The 21,292-nt window shown below is 46.7% G+C and overlaps 1 protein-coding gene across 4 annotated transcripts in view; it reads left to right on the forward strand.

Annotated features, from left to right (window-relative positions):
• The window catches only part of GMDS (GDP-mannose 4,6-dehydratase), a gene marked incomplete at its 5' end in the record, with an annotated part of 495,581 nt that overhangs the window by 222,328 nt on the left and 251,961 nt on the right, over positions 1-21,292 (forward strand). For all 4 annotated transcript variants that reach the window (XM_079713984.1, XM_079713981.1, XM_079713982.1 and 1 more), the window contains one exon: positions 15,918-16,045. In XM_079713984.1, coding sequence (XP_079570110.1) covers positions 15,918-16,045 — 128 coding nt within the window. The remainder of the gene's footprint in view (positions 1-15,917; positions 16,046-21,292) is intronic.

Consider the following 21,292-nt stretch of genomic DNA (forward strand, 5'->3'; position numbering starts at 1 on the left):
CAAGTTGAAGAAGTTAAGCTTTCAGAGCTTGATAACTGGTGACCCAGGTAGACAAGATGGGACGAAGTAACCCCTTGAGCACTAGGCACCAGCTGTTGGTGAGAACGGTGCCCTGCACTTGTCTGTGTTTAATTCCCGGAGCTCAGTTAGAGACTAAACTCTGAGCAGAAAAGATTCTTCTAGAGAAAGGATTTAAACCCATCTTACTCTTCTGTGGTCATCCTTTGTAGAAGAAAACTTTTTCTGTAGAAAATACTGGTTGTAAAGAAAGAAGAGGAAGATGGGAGAAGAGCCATGATAAGCTCAGTGGAGGATCCAGAGCCTTGCTTACAATCCAGCTGACAATGACTCCGTGCTTGAAGGCTGCTTCTGGCCAGGGCACAAGCAGGTCCTAAAGCATCGTGACAAGCTGGGGACAGACCCGGCTAGGCAGACGTGCCTGTCAGGGGCGCGGTAGAGAGAGTCTGCGGGAACAGCTCAGCCCCGTAGGTTGCGGTCGTGGTGTGCTGGGGTGAGGGACGCTGGAGGTTTTGCCAGACCGCTGAGCATCCTTTCTAGTTGGTTAGACACTTGCACACACACATATGTGCGTGTAAGCTTAGCCTGAGCCCAGATCCAGAGTGGGATTGGCAGCTCTTGTAGCTGAGACACAACTGGTCTGATAGAGGAGGGGTGAGGCCAAGTGAGGGCAGCACTGGCTTCGTCTTCTTAAAAACTTAAGAAATTTGTGAGACTCAGGACCTAAGGACGCAAGGAGCAGTCCTTTGGGTATCAGATTACATACTGAGACCATGAATCGGGAAGGGGGCCTCTCTCCCACGTGCGTGGGGAGCACTGCCCAGGGGGAGGACGCGTTGCCCCTGGAGCCTCAGGACCGTGGACTCTTGGGTCAGGGGCCCCGTGGCCAGCCGAGCTCTCGTGCAGGGGCCGTGTGGGGTTCCTCCTTCGAATGGTTTAATGCCAGGAGGGTGAGAACTTCAGACAGGTGGTTTTGAGCATATTCAGCATTTCCCGCTGGGTCAGCAGAATTGGGCCTTGAGTGCTGCTCTGACCTTGGTGGCACTGGCTGATGGACCCCTGGGGCGCTCAGTCCTCTGCCTGCCTTCAGTAAGTTAGAGTTTGGGCTCAACCTCTCAACAGACCCTTTGCCGTCTTCCTACATCTCTGGTGGAATGGACACTTCCAGCTGTTGTTACACAGACATTCCTGGTCTCGATGGACCCTAGCGATGGGTCACTTAAACACTCCCGGAGTGAGCAGGGTTGTTGATGGTAAAGAAGGCTTATTTCTGCCAGAATAGGTGTATCATTACAGTACAACTTTTTAAATGTCTAGTAAGGTTCAGGTTTCTTTTTTTTTTTTTTTTTTTTTTTTTTTTTTTTTTTTTTTGCGGTATGTGGGCCTCTCACTGTTGTGGCCTCTCCCGTTGCGGAGCACAGGCTCCGGACGCACAGGCCCAGCGGCCATGGCTCACGGGCCCAGCCGCTCCGCGGCATGTGGGATCCTCCCAGACCGGGGCACGAACCCGTTTCCCCTGCACCGGCAGGCGGACTCTCAAGGTTCAGGTTTCTTAAAAGGCACCAAAGCAGGATGTACGTGAGGATAAGTAGCCCATAATGGGATGCAATTAAGGAAGTGAAAATACAGTCTGATCGCAAAGAAACACTTCCTGGCTGTGAGGAAGGTAGGTGTTCTGCATAATTTTATCGGTAGAAGAGGGGAAACCCCAGTGCCCACAAGACGCCGAAGCGGCCACAGTGAAGTTCACAGGAAATGTCTCGGCCTGGCCCCAGGTGCCTCTTAAAATCCCAACAATGAATTTGTACAGAAGCAGCAAACCTCTTTGTAAGGAAGAGGAAGGAGATTCTCAGAGGCGCTCTGAGCAATTCTGTTGGAGGAAGACCCAGTGAATACGGCTCAGAGCCTCGGTGCCGATCTGTGCCCCTGGGGACGGCCTCAGGCCAGTGCTCTCAGAAGATGGTGATGGACGTCTCATCTGAAGTGCTAAACACTGAGGAGTGTTTCCTAACCTGCAAACAAAGGGTTTCCTTATCGGAAATAAGTATAAGGCAGGAACTGAAAATCCTTTTAAAAATGAATATCTTCTACTGTGCCCAGCACTGTAATGAGCTAATACACTGTATGTGAAAAAGTGACACGTATACGCCTCTCTAACAGGTAGACAGGAGACCTTGGTAGACACAGCTGAATACTGCTGAGTAATTAAGATTGATGGTTATGAACGTGAAATTGCTTTTAGGAGTGGAGGGACCCACATCCTCAGGTGTGGAGGGAGGTCAGGGCTCCCTGACCTCAGGGCTGGTCACCCTCCGCCTTGCAGCCTCACCTGCAGTGGAAAGATACCATTGCGCTCCTCTGTTTTCGGGTAGCGCGTTTGCTTCCTTTTCTGTGACAGGAGAGGAACAGGAGCCGGATCAGGAGAGTAAGTGAGCTGATGGCGGAAGGAGACACGGCTGCCACCTCTCGTAGACCTTTGTCTTGTCCCCGTTTTCTATCAGATGAAGAATCTGAAGCAAGGCCTTTGGAGGATTTTCTTACTTTGCAGTCTTCCCACTGGAATGGCTATAAGCCGATACTGTTTTTTAAAGTTACTTTGAACACGGAATTTCTGTGAGGTGGCCCTGCCCTGCTTCTCAGGTATCAGGACTGTTCTGAGTCGAGATGGAGGCTGAAGAAGGAACTGAATCCACACGGTTTCCGTCCGAGCATCGTCAGGGAGAAGCACTGTCATTTCTGATGCAGCGCCGTGTCTCAGTTCTGAGGTGCGGCCCAAACATGACCCAGAACAATGTGGGATAAGTCATTTTTTAAAGTTAATAAATCATTTCTATAAAAAGGAGTTGATTTCAAAGGATGATATACATGTGTCTGTGTTATTCCCAGGTGTGCTCTGCCCTGTGTGAGTGGAATGTCTTCTCTGGGGACAGAAAGTCTGACCCTCCTGCACCATGTCCCTCATCTCTCCGTCTCTTTGCTCTGTAAATTTCAAAGCAGATTAGAGGGAAGAGAGACGCAGAGCGCTCAGAGCATCCGGCGGCCACGGCAGTCACCCCCCCAGCGGAATCCGTCCCTGAACTGGGACCTGTGCATCTGTGGGAATCTGGGTTTAGAAACGGCAAAACTCCCACTAACCTTCAGCAAAACTAAAACAGACGGTGCATGGTACCCGTGCGTGGGAACGGCCAGGGCGTGTGTGGCCAGGGCCGCTGCAGCTGAGACTCTGACCCTGAAGGTGCCTCCCTCTGTCTTTCTGTCTTGAATTTACCTTTTCAAACCCCTTTCTTCTCTGCAGCCAGAACTGAGGACACAGCAGCCTCGGTCTCACTGCCCCCCACCTCGTGAGGGTCTGGGGAAGGCACTCCCTGTCACCTCGCTGGGGCCCTGCGGCTAGGGCACTGAAGCCTCGGGGGTGCCCGCTGGGGGTGCCAGCATGTTAGGGTGCCCCCAGGCATGGGCTACCAGAGGCTCGACTGTGTCGGGGTGGGGAGTGGTCATTTAGGAAAGTCAGGGAAGCAGAATCATGGGACCTGAGCCATCGGCTGGAGGGTGAGTGAGGAAGGGCTGCCAGTGGGTGGCGAGCTGGGTGCCAGGCAGTGACAACCAGAAGTCAGGTCAGCAGAGGTCAGGGCGTGTCCCCTGGGGTCACCGGAGGCCCGATGTGGACCTGCAGGTCCAGGGCTGGGGCCAGCGTGCACCAGTGGGGCTACGGGCAGTGAGGGCATCCGGGGCCTGAGTGAGCAGCCCCCGGGCCTGGAGGGCAGGGGACGTGGGGCCTTGGGGGGACTTGGGCGTGGGGGGCCGTCCCTTGTCCCTTCTGCTGCGGAGCTGCTGCCGCTTCTCCGGCTCGCCTCCTTCTCTCCCTCAGCCACATCCCTGCTGGTCTCTGGGCCTCGCGGCCTCGCCGCCTCCCGGCCTCCCTGCCTCCCGGCCTTCCTGCTGCTTCGGCCCCGCCGCTCTCTCCTTTTCTGTCACCGCCGCTTCCTCCTCCTCCCCGGCCCCTCTACGTGCAGTCAGTAGGTTTGGTTCTTGGACATTTCTGTTCTCTTGCCCACCTCCCTCTCTGGGTCTCATCCAGCCTTGGCCTCGGGACTTGAAATGTCGTAAGTGGGTCCCAAATGTGTGCTCTCCCCTCGGCCCTCCCAAGGCTGGACCTGGCGTCCCCTTGGCCCAGTCTCATCCGGAGCTCAGTGTTTTGTTCCTTCCTTCCCTGATGGTTTGCTCAGCACATCACGTGAATAGAGAGACAGGATCACAGTGTTTCTGTGGCAAGGTCAGTGCTACACAGAAACCTGTTGTAATTTGGTGGGAGTTTGTCTCTGTCAGGGTTGGTTTGAGTGAGGCAGAGGCCTCAGTGGGGACACTTTGTGTTCTCCTGGGGAAGTTGTGGAGCCTGCAGACACGTTTGGGTGTCGCAGTGGGTTGGGGGAGCTCCTGGCCCCGGGCTGTAGAAGCTGCACCCAGGACAGGAGGGCATCCTGCAGCCCAGTGCCAAGTGCCAAGCCAGGACCAGCCCTGGAGTGAGGATGTAGGACCTGGAATGATCCAGCTCCCCCGGGAAAGGCAATGAGCATTTGATGCACACAGCAAAGGAGCTTGAACCTCTCTCTTTAAACCCATATTTATGACTGGTTGCCGGGAAGTGGTAGCTCGCGTCATGAATGGGCCTCTTGTCAGCCCGGGGTCTCCGCAGGCGCTCCTGGTGGGGCTTGAGTACCTGCAGTTAAACGCTGTTGCTTTTGGCAGGGCTTAGCGGCAGGCGAGGTGCAGGTCCTCTGATCTCCATGGTCTGCGCCGGCAGCCGTGACCTTCCCCGTGTCTCTTCTTTCCCCATTCCGTCTGCACCAAGCCCCGGCCCCGGCACTGCCCAGCGGGGCGGCCGAGATCACTGCGGGGTGGGACCCGGGGCCCCAGGCGGAGGTCGTGTGGGGTTCAGGGTACATTGGAACGATTTCTGTTTGCCAGTGAAGATCATCCAACTATCTTTGTACTTTATCTAATTCCAAAACATCTTTAAATCGAAAGCTTTTGGATGAAGTGCTGGGCAGTGGAATAGAAGTTTTATTAGAGGAATTGTGGTCACTTCACATGCTGTCTGGTGCTGAAGGGATGGTGTTATGCAGGTTTGCGTGTGTGCTCACACACAGCCGCGTGCACGCATGGGCACATGTCCCGACTAAAGTCACCCCACGCTCAGCGCTTTTTTGCCTCTTAGGAGTTGGACAGTGTGACTGCAGGACCAGCGTGAAACACACGTCTGAAAAGAAGTCGCTTTGTCTAATGGGACGAGCAGAAGAGTTTTCCCCGGCGGGGCTCACTGGGTCTCCCTCGGCGTTTCTGCCCTTGGTGCCACTGTCCAGTGTTGAATTTTGTATTAAAAAAAAAAAAAGTCTGTTAAAGTGATAACATTGTGGCAGAGATTGTGTTTTAACAGATGATCTAATTCTTTAATTTTAGTAAGTGTGCTACTATTCACATCTTAAAGTTTAATGCTGGTAATTTAAGGTATATGTTTTGTAAAATTTGTCAGTTCACCTTTTCCTTCAATTTTTGTTTTAGAAGATATTTGACTTAGGGGAATTATGTGGGTGCTTTGTGATATTAGAGTAGAAAGTTCAACAGAAAAGGAACATGTGTATATATACACATGCACACGATGAGGATTAGACTTGGGAACAAAGCCAGGGTATTAGGATCTGGCTCTGGCTCCTCTGAGCCTGTATGTCCTGCTGCCTGGCTTCTCAGTGGGTCCTGGTCATCGGGCCTCAGGGGAGGTGAGGCCCAGGGGGAAGGTCCACAAAAACAGGGTGATCTTGTGGGTCAGAATTTCATAAGTATAGTTTGCCTGGTGTGTGAAAAAAATCATTACAAATAGTTGTATCTGAGTCAGAGAAATAGTGTGAGCAAAACAGTGAAACAAATTTCAGGTTTTTACGTATATTTTTATATACATGCATTCATTGTACAGACGTACTCCATAGAAAAGAAAACGTAAGAATCAAATTTTTCTGAATGTCTAACATGAAAATAAAAATAAATATGTCCAGGGTGGCACAGTTGTTCACATTATATCCAGATGTGCAGAGGAAACAAGTTTCTTTATTTCTTTAGGTCTGTCTTTGTCTTCCTGGCAGCCCTGCCCACTGGTAGGCGGGGACCACTAGGGACACCAAAGCGCTGCACAGTTCTTTTGGCTTAGTGGGAAGCGGTGACCTGAATAGGCCTCTTGGCTGCCCAGCCTCTCTAGTTGGAAGGTTCAGCTTGGGGCCTTAGTGTGGAAGTGGGGAACAGAACGTGTTACCTTGGGGCTGTAGTAGGTGGCAGTGTCTCTGTGCCCCCACCAGAAACAAGCCAGACCCTCTCGGGAGGAGACTGTTCTTCTCAGACGTGTCCCCTGGTTTCCAGCAGACTGAGGTGACTAACCTTGAACTCGCAGTGTCACCGTCACTCAGAGTCAGCAGATAAAACAAGAAATCAGTCCCCTAAGGACTTTTAAGTATTAGGATTATCAAATTAGAAGATACAATTACTAGGATATGTTTAAATAAATAAAATTAAAAATCATAAAAAATAAGCAACAACAGAATATAAAAAATAGGCAGATCTGAAAGAGAAGCAGAGAGAACTTTACATATGAAAAATTATTGAAATAAAGAATTCTATGCATGACTTAAATATTAGGCTGCTAAAAGAAAGTTAGATGGATCTAAGGACCCAGTGTATCGCAGAGAAGACAAAGAGAGGGAAATTATTAAAAAAAAAGAAATTAACAGACTGGCAGGTAAAGTGGGAAGGTCTAACGTTCTTTCCCAGGAGGAAATAGAAAGACGAAAACAGAGCGAAGAAGAGGCGGTACTTGTACTGCGCGGATACAGGAACACGTGTACCCCAAGCGGAAAACCACAGCTAGATACGTGGACCTGGAACTCCAGGATGCAGAAGACAATGAAGCGTCTTTAATCTCACGAGAGGAAAAAAGGTGAATGACAGTTACACTGGCTACACTCTTATCCGGAGCAAAAAAATGGAACCCAGAAGGTAGTGTATTAGTACCTCCAAATGCTAAGAGAAAATAATTTTCAACCTGGCATTGTATAATTATCAAAACTATCTTTCAAAATCAAGCCAATTTCTCTGCTTTAAAGGAACTTCTAAAGAATGCGTTTTAAGAAGAAAGGAAATTATGTCAGAAGAAAGATTCAAGAAGGTAGGATGAGAAAGGAAATTGGTAAATATGGGAATATGCACAGCATTTCCAATCCAAAATTATAAATAAATGTGTATTCTCTGAAAAAAAAAGAGAGCGGGGAGCTATTCAAAGTAACTGAAGTGAACTAGCAGAGTTAAAACTGAGAGGAAGCTTATTTTATCACCTTTAATCTATTACAGCTAGAGTCTCTGTTTGACAGTTTTGCTCATGAAAGATATATAATTACCCTTAAGATGACATTAAAATAATCTGGGACTTCCCTGGTGGCGCAGTGGTTAAGAATCCGCCTGCCAATGCAGGGGACACGGGTTCGAGCCCTGGTCCGGGAAGATCCCACGTGCCGCGGAGCAACTAAGCCCGTGCCCCACAACTACTGAGCCTGTGAGCCACAACTACTGAGCCCATGCGCCTCAACTACCGAAGCCGCCGGCCTAGAGCCCGTGCTCCTCAACAAGAGAAGCCACCGCAATGAGAAGCCCGCGCACCACAACGAAGAGCCAATGCAGCCAAAAATAAATAAATAAAAATAAATTTATATTAAAAAAAATAATCTAACAATGCCTGATTCACGTTTCATCATATTTTTTCAAATGTTCTAATCCTTAATTCTTACAGCAGGTGGAGTGGTGGCCCCAAAAAGATATGCCCACATCCTAATTCCCAGAACTTGGGAATGTGACCTTATTTAGAAAAAGGTCTTTGCAGATGTGATCAAGTGAGGGGTCTAGAGAGAAAGAGAGATCATCCTGGATGGCACGGGTGGATCCTGAATCCAGTGACTGTCATTGGACGAAGTTCCTGTGCCCGACACACAGTGAGACCAAACACGCCGAAACGTCAGAGTCTGGAGCAGGGAAAGGTTTATTGCAGGGCCGAGCGAGGAGAGCGAGTGGCTTGTGCCCAGAAAACTCCGAACTCACCGAGGGCTCCAGCATGCTTAAAGGACAGGTGAGGGAGGGGCGTCCAGCGTGTGTGATCAGCTCGTGCACGATTCTCTGATTGGTTGATGGTGATCAACCCTTAGGAGCCGCAGCGTCCGGGCTCTGTGCTCAGGATCAACAAGTAGTTAATTTCTTCCACTTGGTGGTGGTTTCACCATCTGAAAACCTCAGGAAATATGCCTGAGATACTATGATCTGGGTACTTCGGAGAGAAGCTGCATCAGAGCATGTGCGGGGGGCGTGTGTCCCGGGAGGGCCCCATGGGGTCCCGCTCGGTTACATGACTGGTGTCCTTATAAGAAACAGAAGAGGCGACGACACAGACCCTGGAAGAGGAGGTGGTGTGCAGACGCAGGGATGCAGCCACGGCCCAGGGGGACCAGGAGCCCCGACACAGAAGGCAGAGAAAGGCTTCCTCCCTGGGTTGCCCAGAGGGAACGTGGCCCCGCGGAATCTCAGGCTTACGGCCTGCAGACTGTGAGAAGTTACGGAAGCCGCCTGGTTTTTGTGATTTGTTATGGCAGCCAGAGGAAGTTAGTGCAGTCACCGTTAAATTTATACTTTCTGTAGTTCTGTTTACCCTAGTATGACTCTGAAGCCGGGTTTTCTGGCCTGCCGTCCTCCCCTGGGTCTCTGGGAGGTGGTGTCCAGTTCTGTGGGACGCAGATGTGGCCGGTTGGACCTCGTGTTGGCAGGGGCCCCTGGTGTCCTCAGGCCCGGGTTCAGCTCTCTGCCCGCAGGCCTGCTGGTCTCAGCTGCTTCCTCGCCTGGTGGCCGAGCAGGTGGCGTGGCCTCCGCCGGGCCCTTCCTGTGTCTGCCGCCCGTTGGTCCAGGGCCTTCTCTTTCCTGGGCTCCTTGCTGTGCCCGTGTCTGGCTCTGTGGACTGCAGACCCACTGCCTCATCTGACTCGTGGTCCCCTCCGGGTGGTCTGACGTCCACCTCGCCTGGGCTCACCGGTGAAGGCGGAGGGCCTCCACCCCTGCTCATCTCGTTAGTGTCCCTGGTGCAGCCGCCCCAGGCTGGTCAGGCCCAGGTGGCCTCCTCGGAGGGCTCCCCAGACTCCACAGGACGCATGGCACAGACTTCTCCTCGACCATGTCCTCAATCTGCTCTGTTTGGTATCGCAGCCCAGAGGCTACATTCACCTGGAGACTCTCCTGCCTCTGCTGTCCTCCCCACGAGCCCTGGAGCCGCCCCTCCTGTCCTTCCCGCCTGGACACAGGTCTGGCCCTGCCCCAGAGCCGGAGGGCATCACCCATGGGAGGGACTTTGGGCCATGACCACACTGGTCTCTGCTACACTAAAGTTACCTAGAAAATTACTTTCCCATGAAGCCTTGCTTTCACACTTGCTGTCTTGTTCCAGAATCCTATTTTGAATGATAGGGATGAGTATTACCTGGGTCCTTTTCACTGTCTGGTGTAGCTCTTCTCACCTTTCCCCAGCCTTGGGTTAACGGCGGAGAATGTCACATAAAGAGAGATTCATGAGAAAAAAGCTTTACTGTTTTAAAAGATTTATCACAGTAAAAATATCCAAGACAATACACATTTATGACTGATAGATACAGTATTCTACAGCCTTTTAATTTAGTATCTCATTTGATCCTTAGTATTGATTATTATCCCATTTTATAGATAAGACAACTGAGACGTTAAGACATTTAAGGTCATAGCACTGATACAAGTAACAGAATTAAAAATGAGTCACAGGGCGTGTAACCCTACTTCCAGAATCTACCTGAATGCCCTCACCCTTTGCCTCAGATTGGAAATGAAAGATGAAGCTGTTTCCAGGTCCTCAGATGGCATTTCCGCCCTGCTACCAGCCCTGACTCCTCTGGGCCCACCATGACTTGGGCAGTCTTGGAGACTCAGCTTTGAATTTAAATAAATAATAATAGTATTTTATCCAGCGTAGTTTGGTGTTTTTTAATGTGGCAGTTTTTCTTGTTTGCTGTATTGCCAAAACAGAAGTTCTGTATTTTTCATTCTGTCAACGCTAGCAAAACTCATGATCTCAATCTTAGAGCCAATATTTGGACTAAAACCTGTTTTTTTTGTTTTGTTTTTTGTTTTTGCGGTAAGCGGGCCTCTCACTGTTGTGGCCTCTCCCGTTGTGGAGCACAGGCTCCGGACGCGCAGGCTCAGCAGCCGTGGCTCACGGGCCTAGCCGCTCCGTGGCATGTGGGATCTTACCGGACCGGGGCACGAACCCGTGTCCCCCGCATCAGCAGGCGGACTCTCAACCACTGCGCCACCAGGGAAGCCCTAAAACCCGTTTTAATTGGTCTCTTTCTTTTTTTTTTTTTTTTTTTTTTTTTTTTTTTTTTTTTTTTTTTTTTTTTTTTTTTTTTTTTTGCGGTACGCGGGCCTCTCACTGCTGTGGCCTCTCCCGTTGCGGAGCACAGGCTCCGGATGCACAGGCCCAGCGGCCATGGCTCACGGGCCCAGCCGCTCCGCGGCATGTGGGATCTTCCCAGACCGGGGCACGAACCCATTTCCCCTGCATCGGCAGGCGGACTCTCAACCACTGCGCCACCAGGGAAGCCCCCTCTTTCTTTTTTTATATATATTTATTTTATTTTATTTATTTTTGGCTGCGTTGGGTCTTCGTTGCCGCGCGCGGGCTTTCTCTAGTTGTGGCGAGCGGGGGCTACTCTTTGTTGCGGTGCGTGGGCTTCTCATTGCAGTGGCTTCTCTTGCTGCAGAGCACGGGCTCTAGGTGCACAGGATTCAGTAGTAGTGGCTCGTGGGCTCTAGAGTGCAGGCTCAGTAGTTGTGGCGCACAGGCTTAGTTGCTCCGCGGCACGTGGGATCTTCCCGGACCAGGGCTCGAACCCGTGTCCCCTGCATTGGCAGGCAGATTCTTAACCACTGTGCCACCAGGGAAGCCCAGGTCTCTTTCTTATTAGTATACATTTATATGGATATTCTATTTTCCTTGGTTAATGAGTTTACCTTGAAAAAGTAACCTACTATGAGGTTAGAAATGTTTATTAGTGCTTTGGGTGTGTAAGTAAGTCCACATGCCTGCCTCTGGCTGTTTATTTAGATCTGTTTTCAATCTCAGACATTCAAAATCAGAGAATTAAGAGACTTCGTCATAAAAGAACTAAGAAATCTGAACTTTTCATTGAGGCTTAATTACAGGTACTATTAACATTGTAATGTAATAATTGTAATAATAGGTAACATTTATTGAGAACTTGCTAATCACATTACCTAGATTTTCTCAGTTAAACATCATACCTACATGGTAAGTACTGTTACTATCCTTGTTTTACAAACAAGGACGTGATGATATTAATTCCGTCTGTGTCTGTAGTGATTCGTGGTCCGTAGCGCCCTGACCTCTGATTGGGTGTCCCTGTGACTTGGCCTGGCAGGTGTTCCTGTCCTGTGGTGTGCAGAGACTGTTACATGGTTTGTGTAGCAGAGCCAGTGACGAGCAGCCTTCGGTCGTTTCACTGGGCTGACTTTCCATTTCTCGGTCTTCCTCCTGGCTACAGGCTTGTAGTACAACGCTCTTAGAGATCAAGTATCTATGTACATAATTATGGGAGTTCCATAATTGGAGTGTGCTGTAATAGCAAAACCACTCAGGTGATCTAGTCTGGGGAGGGACGCCTCCTGCATTGCAGGTGGGTTGGTGACAGCAGCACAGGCGGGAAAGTGAGGGAGACAGCTCGGGTCAGGCTGCTGGCTGGACAAAGTGACTGCTAAGGCCTCAGCCCTCATGTGTCATGATTTGCTTATAGTTCTCTCCAAAAAACAGCAGTCTTGTGTGATAAGGAGTGAAAATGAAGAGAACACATTGAGAAAAAAAATCATTTTAAGCCTCTCCCAGGAATGAACGAAGCATATGGTGGCAGTAATAATGTTTAAAATGAATCTGAAAATGAAATTAAGGAAAGTTACAGTTATAATAACATCAGAGGAAATAAAGTACTTAGGAACAAATTTAACAAAAGCAGTGCAAAACGTATTCCCTAGAAACTACTGAGCATTGCTGAAAGCAGTTTGAGAAGACACAGATCGCTGGAAAGACCCCGTGTGCTGATGAGCTGGAAGACGAAGTGTTGCTGAGACGGGCAGCACTCCCCACACTCACCTACAGATCCAGCATCATCCCTACAAAATCCCGGGTTGCTTTTTTGCAGAAATTATAAAATTCGTATGGAAATTCAAGAGCCTGAGGATAGCTAAAACAGTCTGAAGGAAGAACACAGTTGGAAGACTCACACTTCTTGATTTGAACCCTTACCAGAGACCTATAGTAATCAAGAAGGTGTGGTACTGTCCTAAACATAGGTGTTTCAGTCATTGGAATAGGACTGAAAGTCAGAAATAAACCCATGCGTCTATGGTTAATTGCTTTTCGACAAAAGGTATAAGGCAACTCAAATAGGAGAAAGAATAACCTTTTCAGCAAACACATAGTGCCAGGACAGCCCTGTATCCACACTCAAGTGAATGAAGTTGGGCCCTTACATCTTAACCACACACACAAATTAACTACAGTTGGGTCAAATACCTACAGGTAAGAACAAAATCGATACCATTCATTAAAAAATATAGGAGAAACTCTTCAAGACCTTCCTTGGGCTAGGCGAAGCCCTTTTGGATATGACACCAAAAGCTCATACAACCAAAAAAAAAAAAATAGGCAAATTGAACTTCATAATAACTAAAAAAAAACTTTTGTGTGTCAAAGGACACCATTAAGAAAATGAAAATATAACCTATACAATGAGAGAAAATGTTTGTAAATCATATATCTGATAAAGGGCTTGGATCCAGAACGTATGAAGAACTCTTACAATTCAGTATTAAGAAGACAAGTAACACACTTTAAAAATTGGACAAAGAATCCAAATAGACATCTCTCCAAAGAAGATGTACCAGTGACCCATGAGTACATGAGAACATAGAGGGTTAAAGTCATTAGCCATCAGAGAAATGCAAATCAGAACCACAATGAGACTTAGTACCCGTAAGGATGACTGTCATCAAAAAGATGGAAGTATAACGACTGTTGGCCCAGTCCACTGCTGGCGGGGCTGTGACCTGCTGCATCTGCTGTGAAGAGCAGTCTGGCAGTTCCTTAATAGGTTAACTGTAGAGCTGCCCTGTGACCCCGTGATTCCATCTGTAGCTGTCTAACCCAAGAGAAATTAAAACATAATCGCCACACAGAAACTTGTGCATCCGTGTTCACTGCAGCAATATTCACAATAGCCAGAAATGGAAACAACCCAAATGTCCATTTACTGATGAATGGATAAATGAAATGTGCTGTATCCACATAATGGGATAGTATTCAACCATAAAGAAGGGAGGAGGGGTTGATTCATGTGACATAGATGAACCTGGAAAATGTTAGGCTAAGTGAAAGAAGCCAGTCACAAAAGACCACATATTATATGATTCCATGTATGGGAAGTGTTCAGAATAGGCAAATCTTCAGTGACGAAAAACTAAATGACTGGTTGCCCAGGGCCAGGGGGCTGGGGGAGGATGGGGCGGGGTGGCTAAAGGGTACAGATTTCTTTTGGGGGTGATGAGGATGTTCTAAAGTTGATTGTTGGGCTGGCTGCACAGTCTGAATGCACTAAAAGCCATGGAATTGTACACTTTAAATGGATGAATTGTATGGTATGTGAATTACATCTCAATCAAGCTGCTATAAATAAAAACATTAAAATTAAGTTCTAAGAACTAGAAATTTCAAGTAACTGACTAGGTATCCAAGATCACTTTGGATCTAGAGAAGAAATGCTCCATACCCCCTAGCATGCCATTCCAAGTGCTGGGAGGTGAGAGCCTAGGCTTTGCAGCCACACAGACCAAATTGGACAACTGGGTTAGAAGGGCCAGTTTGCACAGCTTCTCTGAATCTCAGCTTCATCATCTACAAAATGCGGGTAATAATTCTTAGCTCGTGGGTTGCTCATCAGACGGGTGGGGTTGTGGTCAGTGCGGCATCATATACGGGGCCCTGACTCTTTTCGTCCCTGCAGACCTGCCATCTCACTTCTGGCAGCAGGGATTGCTTTGTCCATCTCTCCCTCTCTGGGCTACTTTAGCAGGGGGGCCTCCTCTTTACTCCCTGCTGCGCCTGCTCAGGGCTTTCTGCTTGGTGCTCACTTAGTGCTGGTTGAGGGAATAAACAGCAGGCCGGAGTAGAATGTTGGAACAACGTCAGTGCTTCCACTGCATCCCTAAGCATTACTTTACTGGTAAATAGAATAATCTGAGCTATTTGATGTTGGGAGCTTCATCTGATGATTTGGCATCACAAATTTATCTAGTAAATTTTGGCATGATGGTATAGTCCTGACATTAAAATACAAAGATAGGCATCAAGTCTAAATTTAATTATAAATTTAAATTAATAGAAAATAAAAAGTTGCTAGTCGGTAATAGATGGAGAAGGATTGTGCCTGATAAATACTTCATTTTCAAAGGCTCTTTTTTGAAGGAGCGCTTGTGTTTTATAAGCTGCCCTGCAAATTTGAAACTGGACTTCTTCAAATACTCTATCAAATGCGAAGAGAAACTGAAAATTTGGATTTCCATGGAAGTCTTATTGTCACTTTTAATGATAGGGCATTGAAATGTGTCTACTGAGTTTGTGTAGTAAGTGAGTCTAGTACGTGTTTGAACTTGTACGGGGCTATCTTCTTGCCAAAACTGAGAAAACCAATTTAGAAAATTCCCCTTATCTCTGTGCCAGTTTCTCTAGAAGCCCAAGCTTTCTCATAACATTCACCTCCCTGTTTCTTATGCAAAAGAACAAAGCTAAAGTTATTGCTGTGTGATAAATTATGATGGTAATGTGTCTAAACTGTTTGAAGCCATTATTGACTAGCTCATGTGCCTGTTAATTACCTTGAGATTTTGGCATTACCTGGTGCTTTGTGATAACCTTACCTAGATACAGGGGTTATAGATAAACGTATCTCAGAAGTGCCTTGTGATTTTGTCCTTCTCTGTGATCTTTTAAAAGTGGACAGAAGCTTTCATTGAAGACCAGAGAACTTTAAAACAATTTCACTCCTTTAGTTTATGACACCTTTCATCCAATCATATCAAAATATTTATACAGAATTCAGGAATCCTATCCTGAAGCTGACACTTGGATGAAATTAGAAGGTGGCACTGTAGTAAGTACAGATAGTCTAGAAACTTATGACTTAGCACTGGATGGCTGTGCAGGTTTCTAAATAAGGGTGATCACCACTTATGCATTTCTTCTTCGTTTTCTTTAGTTACACCCTGGGAGCTAAGTTGCTCTCCTCTCTCTCTCCCCGTGAACCCCAAAATAGTTTTATTAATAGGAGTATATGATGTTTATGTTCTTGAAAAAATCAGGGTGGTCTGATTCTGGCATTTCCCTTCGTCCAACCCTGTTGAATTTTCTGTTTAAAAACTGGCATTCCGAGAGCTTTTCTCTGGCTGGGTGCCTGGATCGCATGTTACAGCAGCAAATGAGGAATGCCAAGACGTCCCCCAAAGACAAATGTTTGTTATGGCAGTGGAGCTGATGTGACACTCAGAGTGAGAGCTCCTTAGCTTGTCTGAATGACAGTTAATGGTCTTTTTCATTTTCTTTTCTTTTATTATTATTTTAAAGGGGGGAAAAGAATGAAAGAAATGCCCAGAGGCTGAGATTGTGTTTGGTTCACCAAACTGTTAAATGTCAAATGCACTCGACTTGATAATGCATCTTTTGTCTCTTTTAGGAGCTAATTTTGTTACTCGAAAAATTAGCCGGTCAGTAGCTAAGATTTACCTTGGACAACTGGAATGCTTCAGCTTGGGGAATCTGGATGCCAAACGAGATTGGGGCCACGCCAAGGACTACGTGGAGGTAGGGACCCTCGCGTTTTGGTCTTTAAGTGCCTGTATCCACTGGCATCCGGATGCCAGGCCTCGGGGAGAGCTCTCCTGGGGGTGGCGGCAGGTACGCTGGTGCTAATGCAGATGTGTTGAAGCTCCCACTGTGCCCCCTCCCGGCTGGATGGTCAGCGGTGTGTGCAGGCCGTCCCACACCCCCCTGGAAGGGGGAAACCTCTCAGGACCCTTCTTCTAATCATTCAAAATGAAGGTGCCGGTCAGTGGTCTGGATGATGGATAAAAAGTAAATGGTGTTCTTTCCTTTCTAAAGCGTCTTCCTCGTGCCACTCCCTCATCCCTGCCCAAGACACACGTAACTGACCGTGAGAGCATCTCGTTATAACAGAACTCGTCCTCAGACCTGCAGGAAGTACTGCCTGATCTCAATCTGTATAATCTAAGACCTTCAGATTTACATTATTCTACTAATCACTCCCAGAGTGCTGTTCTTACAGAGTGCTTGGTTCAGACTGGTTATTACCCTGTGCGCGTGGTAGCCTGTGACTCACACCCGTGATTGTGTCCATTAAATAAAGAGCAAAGAGAGAGATGCTAGTAACACCGCTATTGCAGAACGACGGGTGTAGTTAAAGGGAAATTCAAACTTTCAGTCTTGGCATTTATGTGCATATTAGGTTTTGGTTTGGGTTACATATGTTACATATATAAGTAATATGATTTTTCTTTAAACAAATTACTACCTCTTACCTTGCCGGCATTCGTATGCTTTTAGAGATCCATGGTGACTCTGTGGCCAGACGTGAAGGAGCATGTTGGTGACACTGTGTTTGTCCCGGAGTCTGCCGGTCCTTGTTTAGGTGCTTTTGCAGATTTCCTGTGCTCGGGAGACTATTTCTGTCCTCAATGATGCCTCTCTGGGAAACCGGATCTGGTTTCCTAAGCAAACAAGCAGTTCCCTTGCTAACCCAGAGGTCAGTTTCAGAGTGTTATTATTTTTGTGTGTAATACTTTAAAATGTTGCATACTTAAACACCTAATTCTGATTTATATTACAGACAAAAAAAATTTCTGATTTAAAATTTTGAACAACGTAACATTTAGATCATTTAAATGTGTTCTTCTAAACTATAAATACAATGAAGCATTTTATGATAGTCGCCCTTGGATATATTTTAAGAACATTTGTTAAAAATATGTAAGACCATACTTTCAGAAGTAATAAGAAAGTGGGAGAAAGGAGATGTTAACAAGAGAAGCTGAAACTTTCTTTTGTCTGACCTATATGGTCTTACCTTCTTAAAAATAGGCAAGTTTTGTAAAAATAAGTGCATTATATTTTCAATAATATCATTTTGGTGTGTAACCTTTTAGCTTCTGCATTTACTTAGAGCTACACAGAAGGCTCTGTAGGTATCCATCTTTATCCAAAGTCTTGTTCTTCAGTTTCGGGAACCAAATAGATCAAATTTCATTCTATTTTATTTTATATTTTTGCACTGGGGTACAAAAGAAGTTTGTTATTGGAACTCAGAAATAGATTTTGATAGTGTGAGAAACAGTATATCAAAATGTTAGTAATACTTATTTTTGGTTATGTTTATTTTCTTCTGTATACTTCGGTATTTTCCATATATTGAAATGAATATGTATAAACTTTTTCAATCAGGGAAAAAGATACATGACATTTTGAAAACAGGCCAGAAAAATTCAACAAAAAGGCATGAGACTGTTACATAAACACATAAGTAACAAGAAAACTTTTTGTGAGCTCAGTGGGTCTGCGGGAAGGACCGTGCTGTCATCTCATCCCCAAATGCCCAGGGTAGCACTGCTCCTGGGTGTTGCACAACCGTGGCACAAAGGGCCCACATTTGTATTTGTTTAACAGGAAAGTATTTCAGAAACACTGTGGCTCAAAGACCTCAAAAAGGTCTTCCCAAATGATGTCATTTTGAAGATTCCTTGCCGAGATGTGTCAGTACAGCAACCGCAGGAGCCAAGATATCCGGGAGAGTAAGACATGAGGGTTGAGAGGTTCTGGCTTTTCAGCAAGAGTGTCACATGTTCAGATTTCACAAACACACATACAAAGTTAAGTCATTCTCGTTGGCGTTCAAAGCCTGATTTGTTCCATAATACAGGTGGGTTTTGCATATTAAGGATTCCCTTGGCTCCGACAGTAACCCATGTTGATGCTCTAAAAAGCATTTGCTCACTTATGGGTTCTGAAAGAAGTTGACATTTCATGATTTCTAAAAAAGGGTCATCATTAACTAAGAATCCATATTTCGCTATCTCCATTTTAAGAAATATTACCATCCTTTGCATTTCTAAATATATTAAAATGAGGTTACTTCACAGACTTAGGAGTAAAAGTAGGTGTGGCCAAAATTAAAATCAACAAGGCTAAGCATGAAAAATGAGAAGCATTGTTTGTTTAAAACACATCTGCATCCTGGCGCTTTAGAGTAAAGAAGCCTTGGCCAGCACAGATCAAACAAGTTATAATAGCATCTCATTTACATGCGCTTTAATTATGTAATCCCTCTCATTTATACGTAAACATGTTGTATTTGTAAATCTTTAGATTAAGTGACTAATACGTTCTTATTTATGGATGAATTTTAATGATGAAGAGTAGAGAGCGTTTGCCAGACTGGGTGTAGGTGATCCCAGCTGGGTCAGTGAGCCTGAGTCTTAACAAGGTTTTATACATCAGTTTATCCATCTGTGAAAAGGACATAATAGCCGTCCTGTTAAAAATCAGCATTAATGTGCTATACATCCCTGATGAGAATCTATCTCTTCCTTGTAAACATTTTTCCAACAATTTATACAAAGCCATTTCCTGTTGCTGATTCAGATTCACTAACTTCTGTTCTTAGTCTTGTTTCCTAGATCAAAATGATTTAAAAATTATTTAAGTGGGTAAGAGGTATTTCAACTTGAAATGAAGAATATAAAAACTATATTAAATTATATGGTACTTTAGAATAAACAAGTCATGTGCAGTTACATCTTTTATATTATTTTATTGGAAACATTGTTAAAGATGCAGAATTGTTGCATGAATTTTACGGTGAACAGCCATATACCCACCACCCAGGTCCTGTAATTAACAACTGCAGTTATTGTTGTGTCTTGAGAAAAAAATGACTATTTAAAAATTGCTGTAGCGCTAATGGCTCGGGGCCATAAATACACAATTTACACAAACACAGGTTTTCAAAACTCTGCATTTCTTATGGGATAAGGTCAGTTGACAATTCAAACTTTTAAAATATCTTCATCTTCTTAAATATTTCTGTGCCCCGACCGCAACCTATTCTCACGCTTGACTCCCGTCATGAACTCGTAGCATTGGCTCGTATTCATGAGAGCACGCAGAGCTGTGTGCCACGTCCGGGTGAGCTCAGGCAGCCAGTATTGCAGCAGCAGTGCACCAGCAGTGCACCAGCAGTGCAGCAGCAGTACACCAGCGGTGCAGCAACACTGCACCAGCATTGTGCCAGCAGTGCAGCAGCATTGCACCAGCATTGCACCAGCCAGCATTGCACCAGCATTGCACCGGCAGTGCCTGGAACATTGTTCCTTCAGCACCTCTGTGGACTATCTCCCACGGCCGTGGTTCTAGTTGCTACAAATGACCCTGCCCAAGGCCAACCCCTCCTGACAAAACAATGCTATATTGCATAAAGGTCAGCAGATTTCTTTACTATAAGACCACCTTCTCAGAACTTAGCATATGTGAGCCTGCGCTAGGCCTGCTGGGAGTAGTAGAGGGTTTTCCAAACACATCTTACCTTGCCCCCCTTCTAGTGAAAAGTGGACATTAACGTCTAGCAGTGCGGAGTTGGGAAATGGCACCCGGAGCTTAAATAAAATGAAGAGTAGCCGTTTGGCTAATGAGGTCCCACTGTGGTTGCACCTTGATAGAATTAGCCAGAAAAGATTGAGAGATAAGTTATTGTTAAGGGCCAGGCCACAGGAGTCTTCAAGCTTTTCCACCTACAGGATGGTCCTTTGCTCTTGGGATGCACAGGTAATCAAGAGGCCCGAGTCTGAGCTCTTTTCAGGACTCTGCAAAAAGCCATTTAAACATATCATGAGGCTCTACTGCGCACCGCTGACAGGACAGATGCTCCTGAAGAGAAACCTGGCCTAGAGGCAATCCGGGGACTTCCACATTATTAGGGGAGAAGTTTTGAGACTCATCTGAATTTTAATATATTCCTTTAATTTTTTTTCTTTTTGGTCAGGGAGCCCAGATTAGTAATAAAAAGCTACTTTCAGAAATAAAAATAAGAATAATTGCCAAATGTTAGGCACGTATTACATGCCAGAAACTTCATATCCATCGTCTTCTGTAATGTGCACAACCCTCCAGACAGGGTGAGTCCGTCCTCCTCTTACAGACGAGGGAGCTGAGGGGACGCGATTGCTCGAAGCCGAGGTGACCACGGAGGTGAAGGCCGCCTGGTCCCCAGCCCAGGCCTGATGCCCGAGCCACACCCCTGACTTAGGCTGAAGTGAGGGCAACAGTGGGATCCGGGTGACTTTCCGTTTCCCAGAGAGACAGAAAATTACCTTCTGTCCTTTTCTCTTTCTGCCACTTGTGGTCCCAGGGGAGGAGGAATATCTGGCAGTTCAGAGCCGCTGAGCTGGCTGTCGGCTCTCCCTGCACCCCTCCCACTGGCTGGATGAGGCCCAGATGCTCAGGGTGTGTTTGGGGAAATGAGCTGGGAACCACCCACCCTCCCTGTTCCTTGGCCACCAAGTGAGTTGACCTTCAGGACAGCTTTGGTCTCAGCAGGTGACAGAGACCTGATGGGGGGGGCAGGGAGCCTCTGGCGGGGATGGGGGCCTGGTGACAGAGCTGGGGAGGTGACTGCTGTGTCCCGGTCCCCCTCTCCTTGTGCAGGCTGCTGCTGGCATTTTGCATCTGGTATTAATTCACACAGATCTGGAAGGAAAGGATGCGTTTAAACTTCCTGAGATTTTATTTAAGGGGAAGCTTGCTTGTTGGGACATCTCTTCTTCACACTCAGGAGAGGAGTTTGATTTCCTGCTGGGTTTGCGTCTCTAAGAGTCAATGGTACCTGACCCCGTTCTCCAGTCAGACCGCACCCAGCAGACGTGCAGGAAGTCGTAGTTGCCATATTTCCATGGCCAGGTCTTCACGGGTTGGGGGTGACACCACAGGAGCAGCCATGCCCCACACCCTATAAACTGCAGGCCCTGTTTACTTCGTGGTGTTAAC

The sequence above is a fragment of the Hyperoodon ampullatus genome, assembly GCF_949752795.1.
Source record: "Hyperoodon ampullatus genome assembly, chromosome: 10".
In the NCBI taxonomy this organism is placed as follows: Eukaryota; Metazoa; Chordata; class Mammalia; order Artiodactyla; family Ziphiidae; genus Hyperoodon; species Hyperoodon ampullatus.